The 24,234-nt window shown below is 37.5% G+C and overlaps 4 protein-coding genes and 1 long non-coding RNA gene across 8 annotated transcripts; 2 read left to right on the top strand and 3 right to left on the bottom strand.

The window, feature by feature from the left end:
- Nucleotides 6,135-8,797, bottom strand: LOC18780196 (dof zinc finger protein DOF1.4). 2 transcript variants are annotated; one of them, XM_007212584.2, is made up of 2 exons: nt 7,877-8,797; nt 6,135-7,676 (listed from the first exon to the last, which is right to left on the bottom strand). In XM_007212584.2, the coding sequence occupies exon 2, from the start codon at nt 7,408-7,410 to the stop codon at nt 6,532-6,534; it is 879 nt and encodes a 292-aa protein (XP_007212646.1). In that variant the 5' UTR covers nt 7,411-7,676; nt 7,877-8,797; the 3' UTR covers nt 6,135-6,531. The 2 variants fall into 2 exon arrangements, with proteins under 2 accessions (XP_007212646.1, XP_020416879.1); XM_020561290.1 differs by having other exon boundaries at nt 6,135-7,986; nt 8,130-8,797.
- Nucleotides 11,260-12,557, bottom strand: LOC18779790 (late embryogenesis abundant protein 1). Its single transcript, XM_020562729.1, has 2 exons — nt 12,222-12,557; nt 11,260-12,120 (listed from the first exon to the last, which is right to left on the bottom strand). Exons 1-2 carry the CDS (start codon nt 12,363-12,365, stop codon nt 11,449-11,451), a joined length of 816 nt encoding a protein of 271 aa, XP_020418318.1. The 5' UTR covers nt 12,366-12,557; the 3' UTR covers nt 11,260-11,448.
- LOC109948497 (autophagy-related protein 8C-like) lies at nt 13,370-14,715 on the top strand. Its single transcript, XM_020561616.1, has 6 exons — nt 13,370-13,423; nt 13,479-13,573; nt 13,663-13,816; nt 13,907-13,959; nt 14,178-14,287; nt 14,402-14,715. Exons 1-6 carry the CDS (start codon nt 13,370-13,372, stop codon nt 14,518-14,520), a joined length of 585 nt encoding a protein of 194 aa, XP_020417205.1. The 3' UTR covers nt 14,521-14,715.
- LOC18780162 lies at nt 16,431-19,078 on the top strand. 3 transcript variants are annotated; one of them, XR_002271059.1, is made up of 6 exons: nt 16,431-16,722; nt 17,033-17,120; nt 17,918-18,223; nt 18,355-18,524; nt 18,614-18,699; nt 18,804-19,078. It is a non-coding gene; the product is annotated as an uncharacterized LOC18780162 (long non-coding RNA). The 3 variants fall into 3 exon arrangements; XR_002271058.1 differs by having other exon boundaries at nt 16,433-16,722; nt 17,918-18,019; nt 18,150-18,524; XR_002271057.1 differs by having other exon boundaries at nt 16,433-16,722; nt 17,918-18,524.
- LOC18779401 (late embryogenesis abundant protein, group 3) lies at nt 22,021-23,369 on the bottom strand. Its single transcript, XM_020562675.1, has 2 exons — nt 23,187-23,369; nt 22,021-23,091 (listed from the first exon to the last, which is right to left on the bottom strand). Exons 1-2 carry the CDS (start codon nt 23,325-23,327, stop codon nt 22,324-22,326), a joined length of 909 nt encoding a protein of 302 aa, XP_020418264.1. The 5' UTR covers nt 23,328-23,369; the 3' UTR covers nt 22,021-22,323.

Raw genomic sequence — 24,234 nt, 5'->3', positions numbered from 1 at the left:
TACCTAACTAGTATGTCTATGAAATTACCTCATATGAGTTAGAGCAGTTGGTCAAAATAAGACAGTGTACTCATCTTTTTATGCTCGAGTTCGATCCCAGTACATTAGAGTAGTAATAAAAAAAGAGAGTATATCTATATGTGAGAGAGAGAGAGAGTTCTTGACTTCGTGTATGCAGATTTAAAAGGATTGGCTGAGGTTGAATATTGGTACGAAAAAACTTAGGTTGAAAATTTTGATAAGCTAATAATTAGATGCAGTTTTATGTCTATCACGGTAATATGATTATTCACTATGATATGATATATTACGTACCCTTCGTGAGTGGTAGACAACTGGTAGTGCACTCCTTCAAAAAGCTGCCAATTCATGATCTCCTCTCTCGGCATTAATTGCTCTCTTTTCCCTTTTTAGGAGAAACACTTGTGTTACTATGACATGGATGATAATTTTTTTATTTGACATAGCGTGATTGATTAGAAATGGCAAAACAGTGTTATACCTGTTTCATGTAAATTTTTATGCTATTTTAGACTTCAAAAATCTTATGAGACCAAAATCATGAAAAAAGAGGGAGGAGGGCCTTATTAATTAGATTTTGTGTAGACAAAGAACTCTAAACTTTATGTTGCCAATTGTTCTTTCTCGTTACACAAAAACCCTATAAAGAGATATGTTAGAGATTTGAGTAGATAGATAAATAATGTGCTTATAATTAGGATGAAATTTCTGCCTGAATCATACGCGTGTTTTTGGGTCCTTATTGCAAGCTTTGTACGCGGGTTTAGTGTAGGCAAGTTGATAGAAGTAGTTAAAATGAGGCATGATGTAGTTGTGATTTTGAACTTGTATAAGATAGGATTGTATGGGAAGAGGTAAAAAGTGTGGGTTTCTGTGGTGGGAAGTGCTTCTGGTCCTGGTCCCAATATTGGCTGAGGCAAATAAGTACTTTACTGGTCCCGATCAAGGCTTGGCTCCAAGAATGGTAATATGAAGAAGCCTCATTAATTATGAGCCTCCATGTATTTGAAAAAGCAGCCAACTGATGGCAACATGGCGTGGTGATATGTTTTCTGGATTGAAATTCCTTGATGAGGGCATGCATTGATATTGATGATGTAACCAATATATCAAGAATCAAAATCAAAGACGACCATATTATATATTGGTAATCAAATCCAAATATGTGTGTGTGTCCACACAAAAGCCATACATATTCAGATATATATGACTTCATCCCATCAATAGTTTTGATTGAAATTGTTGACCCTATATGGGCAGGTGCATTGTATCTTTGCAGTGTAGCCCTTGTGTTGGTTGGAGCTGAGGTAAAAACTTACGTAGAGCATTTCTATCCATTTTCCATCCATTCCCATGGCAACCTAAAGGCAGCCACTATTCACATGAGATATGATGAGAGAAATTTGTATAGAGTTTTGGTGTGAGAAGCGAAGAATATGGCAAGTTATTTATAAAAATAATAAAATAAAATATAAAGAAGAAATTTTTTTTTATAGAATTTTTTCGTTGTTGAGGTCATCAATGACGTCACAACCCTAAGGCAACATCTCATGATGTTCTTGCCTTCAGGCTTGCTAGGACTTGTGGAGCCCACGCCTTGCCTGGGTTGTTTTGTACCGTTCGAAATTGCATCTTGGGCCTAGGCCCCCCCTTTGTCCTGGTTGGGATATGCGGTGGAACTGCTCTTAGGCCCAGGCAAGGGATCTTAGAGTGATCTTTTAGTATCTTGATGAATAGGCGTGCCACTATTAGAGCTTAGTTAAGCCCAATAGAAAGATGTTTAACTGTTTTGCAGTTTGAAATGCTTCGGATTCAAGCTCAATCTTTTAACTGCTAATCAAGCCACATTGTGCTCCAAGTTGGTTCAAATTGGTTCTTTTTAATGCCTTGTATACTTAAGGATTTCAATATTCTATTTTGTGCACTGATATAGAAAGATTGATTAATAAGGTGTAAATCGGGCAAGAAATCCCAAATCAAGCTAGCTTACCCCAAATCGGGCAAGCTTTTCTAATAAGAAAAATACTGTTATTCTGCCCATTTTGGATTTTGTAAAATATATGATGATAAACAAAGGATGTATAAACTTAAAATAAGTGAAAATGCAACTTGAAACTAAAGATTTCTCTATTCATACCAAGTATTGGCAGAGCAAATAAATTAAAAGATATCTCAGAAGTTGTCAATTGGGAATCTTTATACAAGAGAAATCTATTTGAGTTCAATGAGATCAATTGTTGATTGAGTTTGAACTTTTTTCTGTAAGAAAAGTTGTGTCATGTGTTTTTCCAACTTGCTTGATGAAGATGAGTATGTTGTTTGTCCTTCTTTTGTGAGTAAGCTGGTAAACTCGAGTGCTTTGATCTTGCGTTGACATTGAGAATAGGTTTCAGCATGGTCCCTTTAGTTCAGTAGGTTTCCAAAACTCAAATCGCATTTGACCCAACGCTTTATTAAAGCTTTCAACAGTCCTTAACGGCCCTATTTCCATTTCTGGTCCAAACAGAAATATATTCAGATATTAATGATGCAGTGCCAGACAGAGTTGTCTGTATATGTTGTGTTTTCTAGTGTTCACTCAGGTAAGGGCCCCCAATGACCAACTAGCCCAGTGGGTGAGTGTTCATGTCCAGATGTCCAGTGGTGGTGCCTATGCCCAACAAATCCAATTGTTTTGGAATGCAGGGGCCCTCTCCTGCTGCTGCCTCATTCTAGTTTAATTGTTTTCATTTATATATATCTCGTGTCTCTGTGTGTGTTGACCTTTGAATAGTTCAGCTTCAACATCATTGTTTTTCAACCTTCACGATCAAACATCATAATCATACAAGATTGAAACAAGTACTCTTCCCACTTCATTAACATTAACAAGACCAGCATTTGTTAATGATCGATTAGGAGATCATATGTACATTAGTTTTTAAATAATATTATTATATATATATAGAGAGAGAAACACACAAGAAGTTGAAGTAATCTTATAAATCTAATTTAAGTACATTCCTAATTCCCCTACCAAATACATTATGTTTTCTTTAAACATTCTGTCACAAGCCTCTTACGACAGCCAACTGAAGGAGCCAACAAGAAGACAACAAGTCGACCAATGCGAGGAAACATAGGTGCAGACATGAGCAGTTGCATGTGGAGATATTAATAATTAGATTGGTGATGACTGATTTTGGCAAACTCCTTCGCAAGCACAACCTATATATATTCCCTTATCTGAATTTTCGTACGTTATTATCTTTCGAATGTAATTGTAAATATGAAAAAAAAACACATAAATATAGTACAAAATACATGGCGTCTGTACAATAATAACGTCCAAATGTGCAGAATACATATATCTAGCACAGTAGAGCAGTGGTTCAAGTACCCCTTCTCCACGCTATCTTCAATCCAAACTACAAGACAACAAGAAAAAAAGAAACATGTGTGGTGTGGACGCTCTTTACAATTTTGATTATGGCGTCAAGCCTTTGCTCCAAAAGCAACCCCTATAGTGCCGTTGTTGCCAAGACAAAAGAAATTTACAACTTCCTTTCTTGCTAGTCAACCCCATCTTATACACAATCCCGGATGTCTTTCGATCTTTCACTCATATAAGACGACAACGACAACGACAACAACAACAACAATAAAAAACTATTATTTCTCTTATTTTTCAAAATAAGGATACGACATTAATTTAAACGCATAATCTCAAATACATAAATAACTATTTTTAATTACTTAAGCTACAAAGTTATTGCTCTAACCGTTTTGATTGAGGACCTAATTACAAATGAACTTTTTATGATTTAGTTTCACATACTATTTGGGGTATATTGACACCCTTTAATGTCTCAAACACATCATATGGTCAAGTGGCTAAGTCCACAAAACTGTCCAAAAAACCGAAAGACCTGCAGTAAATTTAGGTTTTAGCCATAAAAAAATTTTACTTTTAAAAAAAGCAAAAGTTTTTTCAAAAAAAATAGAAAAACCTCTTAATTTTTAAATAAAAGACATACAAATATTAAAAAAAATTAAAAAATAAAAAATAAATAAAAATAATTTTTTTTATTTTGATTTCTTTTAAAAAATTTCTCTCTTCTTTGAACTTTTACAAAGTCTCCTGCAAGCTGACCAGATGATGGTGCATTGAGAAGGCTTGAGCCCCACATCGATGGGATGTGAATTTGATGGAAAGTCCACTTCTTCCATATAGGAGTCTTTGTCTCTTCGGCCAAGTGGGCCCACCACTTCTGCATTTTGCTTCAATATCATAGAGATATAAGAAATACGAGAAGGGCCCCACACATCAAAATCATGAAAATGTAGACGTGGTGCTAAAGCCAGACACTGGATTGTTCCTCCATGCATTTGTCACCACCACCAAAGGGAGCTTTCAAGCTTTGAAAGGACTTCAACAAGAGAAAGGCATGTAAAGAGATGGGGAAGGTTCCCCACTAATGTAGAGTCTCATTATACTTTATCCTCAAAGCTCCAATATTTACCTCCAACAACCCCCGTTCAAGTTGAAGTGAAACATTTTGAGATGAAATTTCACTCCAATATTTCCCATTATTTATAGACCTCTCTTGAGGCACAAGCAACCAAAGATGGGGATTGGATTCTCCAACTTTGTTTCCTTCCCCGATATGTGCAGTTGGAGAGAAACTATCATGTAACGGAAATAATACTTTTTGCTATTCTTGATCAAGAATATAATAACACGTTGAATAACTTTTTTACGTGTCATTATGTTTTTAACCGAGAATAACAAAACAATGCTATCTTCGTTACAAACAAGTTATGGTAGGATGATAGTGATAAATTTCAATGAAACATTTATCCAAATTATTTATCTTTTTATTTCATTATTTATATTCCATGGATCAATTACAAGAGCATATTATTACATCCATTTATTTTGTATGTAGGTGCTGCTTTGTTTTGACATAATTCATTCATTACTAAGTGGTACCACACCATTATTCATGATTAGCTGCTGGTACCACTCTAACACTAACTAATAAGGTAGCAATTATAAGCTTAATAATGCATGCATATATGCACCTACGGATGGTTCTATTGGTTAATTAAGACCAATTAATTGTTCAGTTAACTAAAATAACCATTGCAGATATTACTTTTCACATAATAAGATGCATCAACATTAAACACAAGAAATTGAAAATCATCACTTGCCAACCATATGAAAACTGAAAATCCAAATGTAATAATATGTACGGCTTATATTGCATCCCAAGAGGTCTCACACTGCTTTTTGTAGTGCGACAGAGATCTCTCTATGGCAGACCAAAGATTTGCTTTACTGGGAAACCACAATATACCCACCTTCACGCCCTCCCACCATTCTCTGTATGTATATTGTACAAGAATCCCATTGCAATCTATTCATTAATTAATCTTTAAATAATTAAACGTAGTGCTAATTAACTGTGCCAGCCGGAGCCAGTGGTCCTTGCATAGTAAGATTCACTACTGCTGGACTGTGCGTATAGAACGTGTAAGTGTTGTTTCAAATGGGATCAGCCATGCAGGCTTTTTTTTTCTTTTTTCTTTTTTTACCTCTTCTATTAATTTCTACCATCCATTCGATATTGTTGTACATCTACAACAGCTATGCCTGCATTCGCAGCCAACAGTTTCTTGGATTATATGTTTATTGATAAGAAAGATTAATATTATATAGAGAAACACTTATGTGAAACCTTTTCACTTGAGGTACCGTGATTGGCAGGCCAGAAATAATCTTGTTTTGCTATTTCTGTTCCACACTAGCAAGAAAAAGAGCCTGTAGCAGGCAGGCAGGCTAAAGCCTGCCAAAGCGCCCTGATGACAATAAATCATAAAGCAATTTGGAACTCTGGGTCTCAAGTAGTGATTCATTTTAAAGCATTTGTAGCACAGTCAGTGCAGTCACCCACCTCATGCAACAAACCTAACCAAACCATATATCTTGGTTCATCAACTTTTCTACACATTCAACTAAGCTTCCCTTATCCATGCATCATACTTTTAGATTGCTCAGAAAGCCACCACTTTGAACTATCTAAATTGTATAGATGAATAAGCAAACGATTAAAGCAATGAAATAACAATTAAAGTTACAATTAAAGCATATTTAACTCATTTAACTTTTGATGAAATTTAAGTTCAAAACAAACAACCTAATCATAGATCAACCCAACGCATGGAAACAAAAGGCTATATATGATTACGACCGCTATACGCTCCTCCTTTCATTTACAATGAAAACTCACATCACCAAATTCTCTCTAAATATATATATCTATGCTCCATGAAAAACAAAGATTATACATAACCTACTTAAACCACCAAGTTAAATGAACCAATTTAGCACAGTACAGGGAAATGAGAACTGAACATGGGCTGAGATGAGATCCATCCATATGCAGATGGATAATTAATTGCCATGTTCTGAACGGTCTCTGGAGGTTGAGGGAGCTGCTGCAAGAAATGCATGCTTGAAAAGTCTCAATTAGGAGGGCCATATGATCCAGGTAGATCAGGCCACTGGTTTGGGTTCAGAGAAGGCCCAGCGCTGGTGGTGGTGGTGGTGTTCATGTTACCAGAGGTGGTGGTGGCCCACAAAGCGCTTTCAGAAGCTGCAGAAGAAGCATTAGCAGATGATCTGTTGATGTTGAAGCTCTGATGAGGCCAGCCATGGTCACTAGAAGCAGAAGGCCTGGTTGGTTGAATCAATAAGCCCTCTTGATCAGATGGATACAGAGCCGTTTGATCCACCATGCTGCTCTTAGTGTTGCCAGCTTGATAAAATTGGCCAAAAGGAGCTGAAACATTGAACCCCTGCAGCAGGCTCATATTTGAGGATGCACCTCCTCCCAGTTGATCATGGCCCCCAACGTTGAAGGGCTGTGACTGATTCAGAGATTGAATTGCTGCATAAGATGACAAATACCCAGTACCACCAGGATAGTACTGATGGTGAGAAGCCAAATTACCAGTGCTCTCTATAGCCCCAAGATTAGAACTTGGGCTTGTTGTGGACAAGTTTTTCACTGTTTGCTGGTCTTGTTGTGGTGCCTGTGCCTGCGACTGTGGCTGCAGAGAGGGAGATGATGATGATGAAGAATTAGTCTTCGGACGCTTCCCCTTCCGGCAGCCTCCGCCGACAGGGACGTTCCTGAGGGTCCCGCCTTGGGTCCAATACCTTCTACAAGTCTTGCAGAAGTAGCGCGGCTGAGAGAGGCTGTAATTGTTGTAATAGCAAAACTTGGTGTTCAGAGACTCACAGCGAGGACACTTCTGAGGCTGCTGGTTTTGCTGCTGCTGCTGCTGGTTCTCAGTCTGTAAAGTTGGCTTCAACCTCTGATCTGGATTTTGCTGATCCATCTTCTGAACAAGCCCCAGCTGGTGTTTGATGATGATCTCCCTATATACTTTTCTTTCTTTTGCTGCTGTGCTCTTGCTTGATGGGATGTGCGGCTTTATGGAACACGCAGGTTATAAGGGGAAGGCTAAATTAGAGCGTTGTTGTGAGATGAGAGGCTCAACGTGTTTCGCTGAGCCTTGAGAATCTAAAGACTCTCACTGCAAAACAAAGGGCGATCGTTATCCTTGTGCATAGGCATGCCTCTTTCTCGTTCCCACTAACTTACCTACCCACCACAAAAAACCAGAGGCCATTCACTCATTTCATCAATCACAATGAATGTAATAAGCATGAAACCAAATGGGAAATGAAATTATGAAAATCCGATGGCCCAATATCTCCCTGAATTGAACAATATCCGACAAGATTTTTTTGCTCCTTCTACACACAAGGTGTCAGAAGGTGTGAAGAGATTAGATTGTTGACCTGCTTTCTTGTTTGTTCTTTGTTTTACTGTAATTTGAACAGAGGACCGAAAACGGGGTGTCGGATGAGCACAAAACCCAGATAGGAGAGGTCTCAATAATCTGTGGGAGCTAGAGAGATACCACCAGAATTGGTGTTAATTCATTAACTCAAAAACGCAGCTCAGAAAACCTACAAATAAAAAACCTCCCAATCCATTGCTTTTGTTTGATCATAATATCAACAACCCAGAACACCAAGCTTCAACCTTTACCTTTTCATTCAGATATGCTGCAATTCAGAGCCCCCCAAGAAGCAAAACCAAACCCAACAAAATAAAACAAAGAAAAGTCTCTAGAACTGAAGAAAGATGAGAGCTTTAGCTATTGAATTTAGATATATTGGGAGGGGAGGGGAGGGGAGGGGATGGACCACACTCAAAACTGGACAGGTGAATAAGAGAGAGCAGAGGCGGCGGGTCAGAGCAGGCTCAGGAGGGTGGCTTGGCGGTCGTCCCTGTGTTTTTTTTGGCTGTGTGTGTGCCTGTCAGGCCTCAGCAGCAGCAACTACTCTATTTTTTTTCTCTTTCATTCCACTTTCATCTCTGTCTGCCTACTACAATCATACTCATAACTCGCTCCTTGAGTCTTCTATTCACAATTTTTTTTCTTTCCTTTTTTGATTTTCTGTTTGGTGGGTTTCGTTCTCTTCTCTGTGACATCATTTACTCAGAAAGACAATTGTGTCCCCGTTCTTCCAAGCATTTCCATGCCGACTTTTCTATAACTCTTGTTTTCTGTCTACTTACTCACGTGTTAGATTGGATTGGATTAGTCAAAGTTCCTTCTCATTCTTCGGCAAACCAATTTTGTCCAGCGCGTGTCAAATTTATGATGACATTCGATCCGAGAAAAAAATTATAAAAGGACTCCCATACAATATTTGAAGGTGTGTACGATGACACTAAAATAATCCGTGTGCACCTAAAGAAAAAACACGGTAATTATAATACGTCTAATTCTAATTAGTTTAATAATTTATATTCAAGAATCTGAAATTCGAATTTTCCTTTACATATTAACATTCAAATCTCTTTTTTGGTAGTTGATTAAATAACATGTGCTCGTTCACATTTGAATTTTTCTTATGTTATGTTGTTGCTAAAAAAATGTTGGAATTTCTCTTTTATTAGTAAACATTTTTGTCAGTAATCAAATAATATGTGTTCATTGATATTCGAATCTCCCTTTTGCCATTGACTAAAGAATGTGTGTGTCAACGTATATAAGCAATAGGTATATTGAACGCAACATGATTTATTTGAAAATGAATTACCTATTAATGTGTGAGAGATTCGGCTAATTATCTATCAATTGGAGTATTTGTTCATGTTTAAGGAGGGGCAATTCCGGCAATTCAAATGAAGCTATATGTGAAAGTGGATGCTGACTGGTGAGATTCCCATTTGCTGAGACTAGAATTGAAGTGTGAGAGTGTAAATTGGATTAGGAATTAGGATGAGAGTGAGTGAACGAGACGAGTGGCACGTGCCCCAAACCAACTTAACCGAAGAAGCGGAGTTGGCAGAAACAGAGATGGACCAGTTGTAGATGGTGATGATGCTGGCGTGGCGTCCGTTGGGGGTTACAACTGCTCCCTGCACTTCCACTTCCACATCCACTTTATGGGTGTCAAAGTGGGCCCACTCTTTCAAGGTTCGGGGGTCTTTTATATATATATATATATATATATAATATTCTTTTGGGCCTGCATGTCTAAATCTAATTTCTACAAGGTCCCCTCGTTGGCCCTCAATTATGAACAACAATATTGATATTGAATCAATTCGGCCCAAGTTCATTGATTTGAGTTTCCATCTCCTCTCAGACAGTCGAACTCAAACACAAAGTTCCTTGAGTGGAGCAATCAATCAAACTATTCAATCATTATTTTCTCTCTCTTGTTGAGTAGTGAGACTGAACCCTCCCACAATCATAGCATTTCCGGGAGCAATCCTACCCCATGGTCCGGGTCAGTTCTTGAGTAGGGCAAGGTTCGAATCCATTTTTGACTATGTAGTAGGATCCTAATCTCATTTCCTTTAAAACTCGGAGATATCAACTATGTCGTTTACTCGTCAATCCTACAATATTGTCCACATCGAATATCTCCACCGTGTTGTTTATTTGGCAATCCTACAACATAATCCAAATCGAATTCTTGACATGTGGTAAGATCCTTGTTAAATTATGTGTTAAGATCTTTGTCTCTGATCCGATATTATACCTTAAAAATTAGATATCAACTATATCGTTTATAGTTCATTGTAAATATTCATATTATAATCATAACCATACCATATTATTCGTGCACAAGTTATACTACATGACTATATTTTTTCTTTCATTTTATATTAACTCAAGGAGAGTTGCAACATTCCCCCAAAAAAAAAAAAAAAAGGGAGCACATTTCAAAATAGAAAACATCCCCCCAATTTCGAAAACGGATGCCATGAAGGATAAAAGTTGCCCATTTCTTATTGCTTATTTACAAAACCCTGCCATTTTTGTTATCCAACGATTTTTCCTAAACAATCCCTAATGTCTAGCATTTCCATTGTTATGGTGTTGCTTGGACTCAACAAATCAAAACATTCTCATAATACATATAATATATGTTCGTTCATAAATAATACGTATATATAGCAACAGTCCTGATCTTTTGGACTACAGGGGTCCAAGAGATTTATGATCACTCACCGTTGGATGTAAATTCAACGGTTCACTCACTCTTGCACTCATTTAAATTTTTTTTTTTTGAACAATTGGATTAATATCCAACGGTGGGTGACCACAAGCTCTTGGACTCCTGTGGTCCAAGAGATCAGGACTATATATAGCAATACATATAAACCATAATTACATATATTAATTTACCTATACATATTTCGTAGTAGGTATATAACACCTAAATCCTAATCGTAAGTACTTTAAAATTAATGTAGGTATATTGGATGTCGTATAATGTAGGTATATTGGTATCTACATTATTATTCATAAATTATTATAAAGTAGATTATTAGTCATGTATAATTCATAAAAAGAAAATAACATAAACATTTTTATTAAACAAACCGAATTCATTGTTAAATTTTTAAAAAAGTTTCTAAATTAATTCCTATATCCATTACAACCATTTGGAGATCTTTCCAAATTCAATACCGGTCATTATATACAATCCAATTAAAAAATATTTTTAGAATCTAAAAAGTACAATAAATTAAAATTTATACTTAATTAGGTAATTTGTTGAGTTGGATCCTAATTATGAGTTGTTACTTATACAAATTAGATATTATTTATAAGAACAAAAAGTGAAAAATTGTAAGTATGGTAAATTGAATTTGAAGGATGTAAGCCTTACTATATTTTTATTTTATCGAAAGGTTGCCTTCATTGAAATGGCGAGGAGACCCCAATAAAGACTACAAACAGGTAGCAGCAAGCTGCCTAAACATCCCCATTACCACTTCAAAATGAAACTATCAAACACATGAACTTCTTCTATCATGTTTGAGCAGACTCACAAACACATCAACATTTCTTCACATCATCATCTTCAGGCTTGCGAATCCGCCTCCTAACATCCACAACATTCCCCTTCTCATCCAAAACTTCCACAACCTTCTCATGCACCACCTCCACCTCATCATCAGAATCAGATGAAGTACTCCCCACCAGAGTCTCCTTAATCTTCTTCCCCGTCTCCTTCGCCGCCCCCCACTCCCCCTTCACCTTGTCCTTCGCCGTCTCTGCCACCTTGCTCGTCCCCTCCTTCACCTTATCCGCCACCGTTTCGGCCACATCCTCTGTTTTCTCCTTCATCTCCTTCGCCTTCTCTTTTGCCTTCTCCTTCGCGCTCGCCGCCATCTCCGCCACCTTATACGTCCCCTCTTTGGCCTTCTCAGCTACAGATCCCGCCACCTCTTTCGTCTTCTCCTTTGTCTCGTAGGCGTATTGTTTTGCTTTCTCCTTGGCGCTCACTGCTGTCTTGGCTGCTCTGTTTGTTCCCTCTTTCGCCTTCTCCGCTGCGCTCTTTGTCCTCTCCTTCGTTTCATGGGTAAAGTCCTTGGTCCTGTCTATCATTTCCTCTGCTGGATTTTTTCCTCTGTTATTTGCGTCAACGGACCCCTCGTTCCTCCACTTCTTGTCATCGTAGGCCCAGTCTGCCCTTGAATCCCTATGATCTTCCGCAGCATTTTGACCCTGAAATTCAATAACATAGTCAATACGAAGCCCACTGAACCCTGAAGGGATCAAATTATGCAAGAAGAAAACTAGTGTTAATGGCTTAGTTAATTTATTACCTCCGAGTATTTGGTGGCAGAGGTATTGAAGCAGACCCTTGAGACTTTGCGAGAGGAATATCTGGGAGACAGTGCTGAAGGGCTTTGAGGAAAAGATTTTGAAGGGTTGAAGATGAGATTCTTAGCCATGGAGTTGACTGCCATGTTGTTGTTGATTGCTCTGTTTGCTCTGCTACTTTGGTTTCTGATTATATCACCGCTTTCTTGGGTTGTCTGCTGTAGGTGGGGAGAGCAAGGTGGCAGCCTTGTTGCTCGACACGCGTACTAGTCAATTGGTGGGGGTTTCCATAGTTACACGTGTTCTTTCTTAGTTGCCCTCCCTGACGAAGCTGGAAACTTTTCTGAAGTCTGCAGATTATTTTTCATCCCATTGATAAAGCCCTTTTCTTTCAATATTTATTTCTCAACAGATCCATCGACCCTCTCACTCATCCAATTTTTTCTTCTTCTTTTCTTTTATAACATCAGAATTCAGAAGTACGTACATATACTCTTCACTTGAAGAAATACTCTATAGTTATAGAGTGAGCTGATGGTGCATTGCTTTATAACGGTTTGGATAATTAAAAGAAAATCACATCTTCCAGAGTGGTAGAGTCCTTTTAGCATTATTATAGATGTTGTGTTTCATTGCGCCAGATGTATTGGTTTTTTTCAAGGCCCTTTTCAATGGGCCCCGTTGGCAGATATTAGTGGAGAATTATTAGGTGAGTTGGTTTAAAGTCCTTAACTAAGTCTAATTTGCAAGTCAGTATAAATACTGATTAATTAGTTGTGCAAAGGAAGACGGCTTGTATTTTGGATTTGTTAGAATAATATCAAGATTGGTTTTCTGTTCAAGGATAGAGTTAAGGTTGAGATAGAGCTGGGTCCTATCCTATCACAGAGAACAGTCAGTTGTTGTAATTTCGCCATGGCAGAAGAATGCTCTTCCAGGAATGATTGTTCTCAGGGTTTGTTTCTCTTTTTTGTTTACAGTGTGTGTAGTTTTTCTTCTTCTTTGTGATAAGATGGTCTCTGTAGTTTAAGGTAATTTAAAATTTTCATGGAATCATGGATGCAGGGTTGATACTGAATATGAATATGGTTTATCTTTTAAATGGATGATTAGTTTTTGTCTAACTTTTATGTTTTCTTTCTTGTGACTGATGGTTATGGACTATAATACTTTAGAAAGTAGGCAAGCTGAAGAGAAGAAGCCGGTAAGAATTTCTTGGACTATATATATATGTGTGTGTGTGTGTACTTTCTTCCTAGGCAGGCATTGATCAGTGGAGCTTTAAGCAGGTCAAAGTGGAGAATGCTGCAGGGACAGGGAGTGAATTTGATGGCACTGACAGCGACGAGAAGAAGTATGTTGGTAGTTCCCTTTGTGCTTTGATTATCTTGCTTTGTACAATTAAATTATTCATTTTAATTTATGCGTTTGATATATGTTCAGAAATGTTCCGTTAGCAAAAAAAAGCAGAAAACGAAAGTATTGCATATGGGCCATTGCTTGCTTAGACAATTGGAATAAGAGAGGCTGGAGGAGGAACGGAAAAAAAAGTTTGGAAGGTGCCGATTTGAGGGAGAAGTATCCACTTTGTATACCTGTACGAATTTCACCAATATGTTTACTTCCTCCTTGGCATTCATATGCTTTGTTCTAAATTCTAATTTGAGCCTCCATGCATGCAATGCAGGTGAGTGTAGAGAAGGATGCAGGGAGTGACATTCCGGACATTAACATGAAGAAGTAAGTTGCCGACTCCCTCGTTTTTTATTATCTTGATTTGTATTGTTGTGATTGTTCACTTTTCTTTTATGCTTTTCGAATCTGTCAGGGAAAAACCAAATAGTTATGATGCTTTTATTGTTTAAGTATTGTATTTTTAAGTGTCATATGTCTTGTTCATTTGGAGTTGGCAGTTGTACCAAAAACTATTAGTGACTGCCCATTTTTTCTGGATGCAGATTCCTTATCCCTTCTGATATGCTTCTTAGAAAATTTGTTCGGTTTTTACGGGGTTATAGCAAAAAGCCCATGTTTGTCTTTTTCAAGAACACTACTCAACCTCCCACTGGTGAGCTGCAAATCAATTTTTTTTGGTTTGCGCTATATATATATATGTGTGTGTGTGTGTGTGTGTTACTCCCAAAGTTGCAGTTATGATAATTCTTCCAATGTTCACTTACAGGTGTCTTGATGTCTGCAATCGATGAGGAAAATAAGGATAGCGATGGATATCTTCACGTGATTTACAGTGGGAATGATCATTTGAGTGGATTGTTTGAAGAGCTCAAGTTATCTTCATAGGTGACCTCATAATGCATGGTAATCTGCTGGATGGGACTACTGAAAGAAATGCATGGAGTTGAAATATTTTAGTGACTTTCTAGTTATCTTTTACGTTTAATGGACACTCATTAGTAAATGAGTGTATGTTTTTGCTTCCTACATACCGTCCTTTAGGATGGTATACGATGATTGAATATTGAGTTTTACATGGTCACGACTCACGCGTACGATACCCTTTTCTCTCCATGCCCTTCCCTCTTTTCTCTCTAGGGTTATCAGCACAAAACTCGGATACTCATGTGTTTATTTCACATGCATGAGTCAAAATACGAGTGAGATCCACACAAAAGCAGGAATTCAATTCTCTATTTTGAAGGAATTGGACTCTTGAGTGAGAAGTGATATTCTAATTCCTAGAGAATTAACCCATTATGAATCCATCTTTTTTTTACCCATTATATATTCACACAATTTTAAAATTATCATCTATTTTAACCCAACAACAGGGGCATTTTAGTAATCAAATTGGTTTCAATTCCAATTCATATGAATTTAGTTAATGGTTAAATACCATTTTGGTCACTGGGTTTTTCACGATAATTCAATTTGGTCATTGAGAAATTTTTTTAGTCAAATTAGTCATTGTGTTTCCCAAAATTTGTTAAACCTTAATAGCAATAGACTCTAACTTGTTGGGTTAGAGGAAGAAGACTGAATGTGCTTCCTAAAAATAAAAAATAAAAACAAAAAAAACTGCACTTAACTGAAGATAACAAAAAGTCTATTAATTGTAAATATTGAAAAACATGGTGAATAATTTGGCTAAAATTTTCACTCAGTGAAAAAAATTGAATTTTTATGTAAAACTCAGTAACCGAAAAAGTATTTAACCTTTTAGTAAACAACTTATAAGGAATTAGTACACTCCTACCCCCAATTCCATATGATTTAGTAAATAACTTCAATAAAAATCTGACTCTCCTCAATCCAACTCATCTTCAATTCAACTCCTCTTAATTGCTTCAAAATTTGTTTTTTTTAGCAGTGCTTCAAATTTTTTGTAAAGCTATCCTCACCCATCCAATTGCTGATAGATTGACATCCCGACCAGTACCAATGGTAATTTGCCACGTCTACATTAATATCACATTAAATTGTATCTATAATTAATTTAAATGTTCAGAATTTAAGCAACATAAAAGGAATGAGTATCTTCGTTCTAATATTAGGTGACTGTAGAGTGAGTGGGAAGTAAAAGAGGTGATATTATCTATATATATAAAGCAAAAGCCAGAGAATGGTGAAACATTTAAAATACCATAAAATGCCCTTTGTTAATTCAAACATTAAGAATTGAAATTATTAATTAAATGAGGATAATATCGTAAATTCACATTTTTTAATATTAAAAAAATTAAAATTAAAAACAAATAAGATAATAAGTCCTATTTTTATGGAACATAACTACTCTGTTATTTTTTCTTAATTCTAAAAATAAAAATAAAAAAGAAAAAGAAAACCAATTGGCACATGCGTGAGCATGTGTCAAGGGGCTAGTACATATATATGTATGTGATGTCTTGTTGTAAGTTGTATAGGTCTCTCTATTAGGGGTGACATGACTCGAAACCTGTATTAAAAAATAATAATAATAATAATAATTACTTAATTAAATTATCAAAATTCTTTGAATAGTCATCTTTTTATGTACTTTTTTTTGTTTACATTTTTACCTCACTAGTTAGTAGTTACTACTATTTAACAGGTCAATCTAATATACGACTCAAAACCCACACAAAAAATTAACGAGTCAACCTAACACGACACGTTTGTTAAACGAGTCAAATTTGAGCATTCATGACATGTAAATCCTAAACCATATGATACTAACATGACACGACCCATAGTCTCTCTACTCTGCATGTGAAATTCAAAACAAAACATCAGTCTACATTAAGCTTGGGGGAAGGCTTCAATGCAAGACCATACAAATTAGAAATTACAATACAAACGTCTCGGACTCGCAGTCTTGAGTTTAACAGTCAAATGCCTCAGATATTTCACTCCAAACTATAAACTGAAAAGCGCAAACAGTTTTAGTTCCTCTCAAGAGTTGCCATTGGAAGACTTTGTTGTAACAAGGAAAGCATGGGTTCGATTGCAAAGAAGGGGTTGCAGCAGTACTTGCTTCAGCATCAGCATCATCGTCTCAGAACTAAGGTCAAATCCCATGTCTCTGTTAATCTCACTTGGGTTGTTTGGTTCAGTCCAATTTTGTAAAGGGTTTACCTTGATTTCCTCTGTTTTCCGTTTAAACCCCTGCTTAGTTCCAGAAGAGGAAGCCAAAAAAGAATAGAATTTCTGAAAGTTTAGGTGTTTCTCATCTGGGTTTTCAAAGATATTATCTTTTAAACTCAATTATGACCTGTGCTTGTGATAATTTAGTTACTCTGAGGTCCTAGCCATCAAATGCTGTTAATTGGGAATTTTTGGTGATACCTTCTTTTCTTATTCCAACTGGCAATTACAGTGGGGTTTTGTCAGCGATCAGGGACATAGTGTCTCGGAAGCTCACCGGGATTCAGAAACGTCAGTTAAGACGTCTGCTTCTCGAAGTGGTAAGGTCCCCATTTTATTTTGGTTTCTTGGTTTTCCAACTACACAGAAGATTTTGTATATTTGATTTGTGTATGTGTGCGCTCGCAACTGTGTTTTCGTTTCTTCTATTCTGTATAATTGGGTACTAAGCAGTTAAGCTAAATGAATGGAAAACTCCCAATTCCCAACTGTAGCTTACTGATGCTCTTTCTGTTAGATCATTGTCACACAGTCACACACACACACACATTTCATTTGCCTAAACTCATAGCCATTGTTCGACCTTAATTAGAATACGTTCTCAGCTAGATTTGGTCTGAAAGACCAACATAACACATATGCACATGATTACACTGCAGTGCATTTCAATTAGGTGGATGCCTATAACCTCACCCTGCATATCGCACCCTTGACCTGGGTTTTTGGATTAAGGCATGCAGTTAAAGAAGATAATATCACGAACCCCTTTTACAAACTAGTGTAGCAAACATAAAATATTCCAGTAACATGATAAAATGCAAAATATACAGCATTGTTGTCAGGGATGATGACTAAAACTCATTATGCATCATAATTACAATCATTATTGGGTGATTTGTACGTTTTCGTTTTTGTGAGAATATTCTGTAAGAAGTTTGGGTGGATCTTCAGGACTCTATTAGCTTGGCCCTAAAAGTATTAATGTGCTGAAAGAAAAAAGACCTTATAATTTTTGCTATAAGCACTATTGTCTATTGCTAATATAATGTGTCAATTTTGATGTGTACAAGTAATATTACATGTGTTTTCCATTATAACCTTGCATTTCTGCATGCAGCTTTTTGGAGCTGTTTATCATGGACCATTTGGGCACTTCCTGCATTTATTACTTGATAAGATTTTCAAGGGGAAGAAGGATTCAAAAACAGTAGCCAAGAAGGTAAGGCTACTCTACTTTCCTTCACGCTCTGGTTTTTGTTGAGAAATCCGTCCTACACTTCATATTAATTATAGCCATCGTTATTTAAGTGCCATAACTTCTGATCTCTTCCTCTTCTTAAACCAAAAAGGTTGTGCTCATAAAGAAGAATTCATTGGTCGTTCTAAAATTCCTAATCAAATTACTATGTCTTGGTTGTGGAAGGTAAGTATATAATATGTCAAAACTTGTGATCAATTGTTTATGTTTGACATGTTGGCATGTGAGAAATGCAGTGGTTCCTATCAGCCCTTAAATTTGATTAAGATCTAAGCGTTGCATGATTTGTATATCAGATTATAATGTTATTAGTCAAACAACTCTGAAAGTTTCAAAGTCAGCCTGAAAGAGGCATGTTAGCATGTGGACTTTGCTGCTTATTGTGTGAAACACAGGAAGACCCTAGATGCATGTGAAGAATAAAATTAAGAAGTACTGCCCGTCAGTGCAATACATATTGTGGACGGTATAATTCTGTCTCCATTGTATTTTTTTTATACCAAGACATTACCAGGAAACATAACACATTTTAAACCTTGATGAATGAAAATGCAGTTCTGGCCTGTTCTGGGTTGGATAAATCACCAGTATGTGCCACTCCATCTCCGTGTTGTCTTCCACAGCTTGGTCGCTTTTGGCTGGTACAAGCTATAAGATTACTCTCCTTTTCTCTATAATATACATGTTGTTTTTTGGTTCATGATATCTTATCCCGATTCATTAACAAACTGGCTGGCCTTTTCAGGGGAATTTTCCTAAACTTACAAGCAATATATGTGGCATTACCAAGGGCTAAGTGAAGTGACGGAAATCTTTCGATTGGACTCAGATAATTTGTGCTCCCTCCAAGTTACATAATAGTAGATATAATAAGTCCTGGATCCCTTTTTCATGTGTGCTGGATCTTGTGAACAGCATTATAAATTTAAGCTATGTTTATTATTTTTTTGGTAAGCAAGTATGAATTGACATGCTGCACACTGGCAACCCTTCCAAATTTAAGCTGTAAATTGCTTACCCTGTTGTTGGTGTTGGAGACCACACTTGCATTGCAATGTGCATGTGAATGCGTCAGCTCAAAGCCTCAAAGCAGAGAGCAGGGGTTAATATCACATAATAAGCCACAAAGCTTTTGCTTATGTTGCAAATAAGCCATGAAGGACAACGACTCATTCTCTAATAGAATGGCAACTTTGAATAATCTCTCCTTGAATTGAGGGCTGAATATTACACTGACCCTGACCCAAATACGAAATCGGATTATGTACCCGTTCTGCCCCATGGTTCAATGGAGGTCACATTATTTCTTTGCAAAACGAGTATGGAAATCGTACAAAAGGCTTTCATGATTATATATATAAAGAAAATGTGTCTAAAATGAACTTTGGGATTACTTGTTAATTGACTGGTTTAGAGATAATGTGGAATGAACTGCATATTGGAAATAAACAAGAGGCCACCACTACGCTGAAAAACACATCATCTTTGCACCAATAGTGAGCACATTAAGCACCAGTACATGACTTTACATGTATTTAAATTCCTCCACATGAGGCATTTCAATGAAACACAAGTCCTACCTTCACACCACAGGATGATTAGAGATGGCACTAGCCTACCATAAGCATTACACACCATCATCTCCATCTCCTTCCCTTGGAACGTTATGTGTGGCGTACACACTTGATAGGAGGTCAAGTTGAAGAACCTGCTGCCAATCCAATTCAAACATGTGGAGTTCTTCATTCCCTTCTCCATAATACTGGAAACTGTACTCCGTTGTATCTAAAACACCATGTTTGCTGAGGACATGTTTACTAGCACGCTCCAACTCCTCTGCATCCCTGTAGTCCCAAGGGTACAAATCCCCAATTTTTTGGGATGCTCCGTCAACTGACCTCCTAAACACCGGTAGATAGTAATGGTTTAAATGATCTTCAGTGTTATCTATGGCATTAACTACAAATAGGCGCGCAGCAACTTCCTCCCAGTCCATTTCAAATATAGCAAGGTCTGTCCAATTTTGTGGACTATTCTTTCTTCGATACCTCAGGATATACTCGGTGGTCAATGGCGTGAGCCATCGCTGGCGAAATATTGCCCTTGTTTCCAGAACGAGATTGTAAACTGCCTCTTCCAACTGATGTGCGTTATGGTAATCATTGATCGTTAGTTTCCCACAGATGTATTCTTCTTCCTGATATAGCCTAATAACTGGCACCTTTTTGTTCTGACCATCAACTCCTCCTTCATCCCCATCATCTTCTCTTTCATTTCCAATGTAGTCACCAAAATCCCTGTCATCGTCACTGTCACTTTCAGTAGCGTCAGGGTCATCTACATCCATATCTTCACCTTCAATGATGCCGTTCAATGATGCCCTCCATATCTTCCCGCTCCAACTCCTCCTAATTACATGATTCACATGCCTACATTAAATTAAATTAATAATTAACTATAACTTAAGTAGCAGGTTATCCACGAAACCAATGGAAAATAATAATGACTGCAAACAAATTAACTCATCCATCATTACAATGTACGTATAATGACTGTGAAAGAGCCATTAGCAAGCTACATATGTTGCAATTTACAAATGCTCTTTAAGTATAACATACCAGAATGGAATGCCACGGGTTGCAACCTCTTTCTTCAGGCCAATACCCTCCAGTTCAAGATGATGTGCTCTCATGACATCTTTTCTTTTGATTATAAACTCAAAAGCTTCAACCCCTTCACTACAACATGAACTCGACCCTGAACCAAAACCAATGTTTTCTTTCTCTGCAAATTCAGGAACAAGATTATTGAGGTCTTGTTGATCAGTCTTTTCTTTTCCACACACCGACAAAGAACCCAAAATCTCATCCGAACCCACCATTTTGACATTAAAGAACACTGATTTCACATTATGATGATCCAAACCCACCATCTGCTTTTCATCTTTTCTGATTATAAACTCAAAATCCAAATCTTTTTTAACTCCTTCAGAATCAGAAATATCAGAATCAAGATGAGGATTGAGGAACATTGAATTTACCAATTTCAGAACACTCAAAACCGAAGTTGCCTTCTTTCTGCCTATAAACCAAAACTGTGAATCAGCGTGTTCTTTTTCAGCAATTTCAGAAGGATTGAGGGACTTTGAGTTCACATCAACTTCTTCTTCAGCCCTACCCAGCAAAACCCAGCTTACATTTGGACTTTCTTCTTGCTCTGCTTCACCCGCCAATCCAGTACGGTGGTCACGACCCACAATTTCTTCAGACATGATCAATATGCTTCCCTCATCTTCCATGGTTAATTCGTTCAAGTCTGATATCGCTTGAAGAGCTTCAAGCGAAAGACTGATAGAATCTTGATTCGTGACTCCACTTTCTTCTGTCATATCAGAATTGTTGTCGTTTTCCATGATAATTCTTACCAAGAAAACTATCAACCCTTGAAAAGAAATCGATACTTGATTTTAGATTCTCTGAAGGTGGTGGAGAAAGAATTTACAACTCTACGGTGTAATGGGAAAAATCGACTGTTTAGTTCGTTAAATGGTTCTTGGTTTGGCGCCTGAAGTCAGAGCCCGAGGTGGTTTATAAACAGGCGGGATTCTGTTGCACATCTTGATCGTTGGTTTCAGGTTCCAACCAACGGTGAAGATTAAAACACATCACTTACTTATAGAAATCCAGCGACACTATTTGGCCATTTTAACATGTCGTCTGGATTAAGGGACAGAACAAAACGACAGGGTTTTATGGTTCGTTCTGCTGCTGGAAGTCATTTGATTCACCTAACTAGGTGATGACATGGCAAGAGACTAATTAAATAAATGCATGGAGTTGAAATATTTTAGTGACTAATTATGTTTAGTGGACACTATAGTAATTAGAAAATGAGTTTATAATGAATTTTCAATGGGCTGCGTTGGCAGATATTCCATGTTTACGGAGAAACACCATTGGCACTTCAAATCCCATCTTTAATCAATTACAATGTCTCTTTACCAGCCAACTAGTCTAAGAATATCTCTCGAGTGCTTCAAAGGTGGTAGCAGAGGTTGAAGGAAAAGACCCAATTTGCTGTTTTTATATTGTAAATGCATATAAAGTCTAACACATGTCACTGTGATCAAGAAACTGATTCAATGGAGTATTATCAGTTCTTTCTGATTTTACAAAAAGATAAACTCGCTGATGATATGGAGAAGTCAAAACTGGATTGTTTGAACCTAAATCCACCATCAATAACCAGATTCACAGATCAGAACATCAATGTTTCTTCCCATCAGGATTGGCAGCACGCCGCCTGCGTTCCACAACATCCGCACCCACCACCTTCCCTTCCGCCACACCATCACCATCAACATCAACATGAATTTCATCTTCACTGTCTCTAGTGTCCTCATCCAAAAACCCAACCCCCACCTCCTCACCTGGCGCCCCAACCACCGTCTCCTTAATCTTCTCCCCTGTCTCCTTCACCGCACCCCACGCCCCCTTCACTTTATCCTTCGCCGTCTTCGCCGCCTTGCTCGTCCCCTCCTTCACCTTCTCCTCCGCCGTCGCGGCTACATCCTCTGTTTTCTCCTTCACCCCCCACGCGCCCTCTTTCGCCTTCTTCTTTGCAGTCTCCGCCGTCTCTGCGGCCTTGTAAGTCCCTTCTTTTGCCTTATCCGCTAGAGTCCCCGCCATATCTTTGGTCTTCTTTTCTGACTTGTACGAGTAGTCTTTGGCTTTCTCCTTGGCGCTCTCTGCTGTCTCGGCTGCTCTGTTTGTTCCCTGTTTTGCCTTCTCTGCCACCATCTCCACTGCGCCCTTTGTCTTCTCTTTCGCTTCCTGTGCATACTCCTTGGTTGTGTCTTTCACTTCCTCTGCTTTTTGTTTGCTTTTTTCCAGGCCTTCTTCCATGGGTTCTTTTGCCTTCCTACTCACGTCAACAGACCCGTACTCTCGTTCCTTGTTCTTCCATTTCTTGTCGGCAGAGCCCCTGCTGTCAACCCTTGAATCTCCCCTGTTCTCTTCCGCCGCATTTCGACCCTGAAATTCAAAATATAAGTTCCATTGAAATTAAACATGCCTATACACATGAGATGAAGGAACACAGTGTTAGCGTTAGTTAATTAATTAATTACCTCGGAGAATTTGGAGGCAGAGGTGAAGCAGACCCGGGAGACTTTCCGAGAAGAATATCTGAGAGAGATTGAGGAAGAGGCTTGAGGAAAAGACCTCGAGAGGTTGAAGACGACATTTCTTGCTAGGGAAATCACTGCCATGTTTGGTTGCTCTGTTTCACTTTCCCTTTTCTCTTCTTCTGTGTCAACGTTGGTTGCTGATCATATCTCACCGCTCTCTGGAGTTGCATGTTATAACGAGTTTGGCCAGACAAAGGTGGCAGCCGTGCTGTTCGACACGTGTGATAGTCAATTAGTGGGGAGCTGAGGTAGTTACACATGTAACATCTTCTTTCTTAAGTAGTCCGATGATAAAATCTTAATATGGGCCAGATCAAATCTTGGACAGCCCGAAATGGTAAGGTCCTTTGTGTTATGGGCTATGTTTGTAACGCTAGCTCAAGTTATTTTTGAAGCCCATTTATTTGTTTCTTCAAAAATATTTTGATAAACACCACCACTGATGAAATAAAGAAAGACTAAAAGATTTGCTTTGGAAAATTCTTTTAGGTCATTTTTAGTATCTAGTATTGGATTAAATTGGATAACTTCGTAGATTAACGATATGATTATATTGGGTTGCGTTAAATATATGTCAATTTACAATTTCATCATATTCTAATCCCTATATGATTTAATTGGGAAAAATAGATCCCCACTCAAGATTTGTGTTTTCCACTTTACTCTTCATGGGGTTTTTATCTATATATATAAAGCAAAAGGCAGAGAATGATGAAACATTCAAAATACTAGAAAATGCCATTGGTTAATGTAAACATTAAGAATTCAAATTATTAATTAAATGAGGATAATATGGTAAATTCACACTTTTTCATATTTAAAAAAATTAAAAGAAAAAGGAAAAGCAGATAATGGATCCTATTTTTATGGAACACAACTACCCATTATCTTTTTTAATTCTAAAATAAATTTACTTATTTTTTTAAAAAAACCTCTCGCAAGCGCGGAAGCGCGTGCAGAGAGGCTAGTATAAGATAAATCATTCTTT

This window comes from Prunus persica, chromosome G4, assembly GCF_000346465.2.
Source record: "Prunus persica cultivar Lovell chromosome G4, Prunus_persica_NCBIv2, whole genome shotgun sequence".
In the NCBI taxonomy this organism is placed as follows: domain Eukaryota; kingdom Viridiplantae; phylum Streptophyta; class Magnoliopsida; order Rosales; family Rosaceae; genus Prunus; species Prunus persica.
Note: the sequence above shows the minus strand (reverse complement) of the source record. Positions and strands in the feature narration are given on the sequence as shown.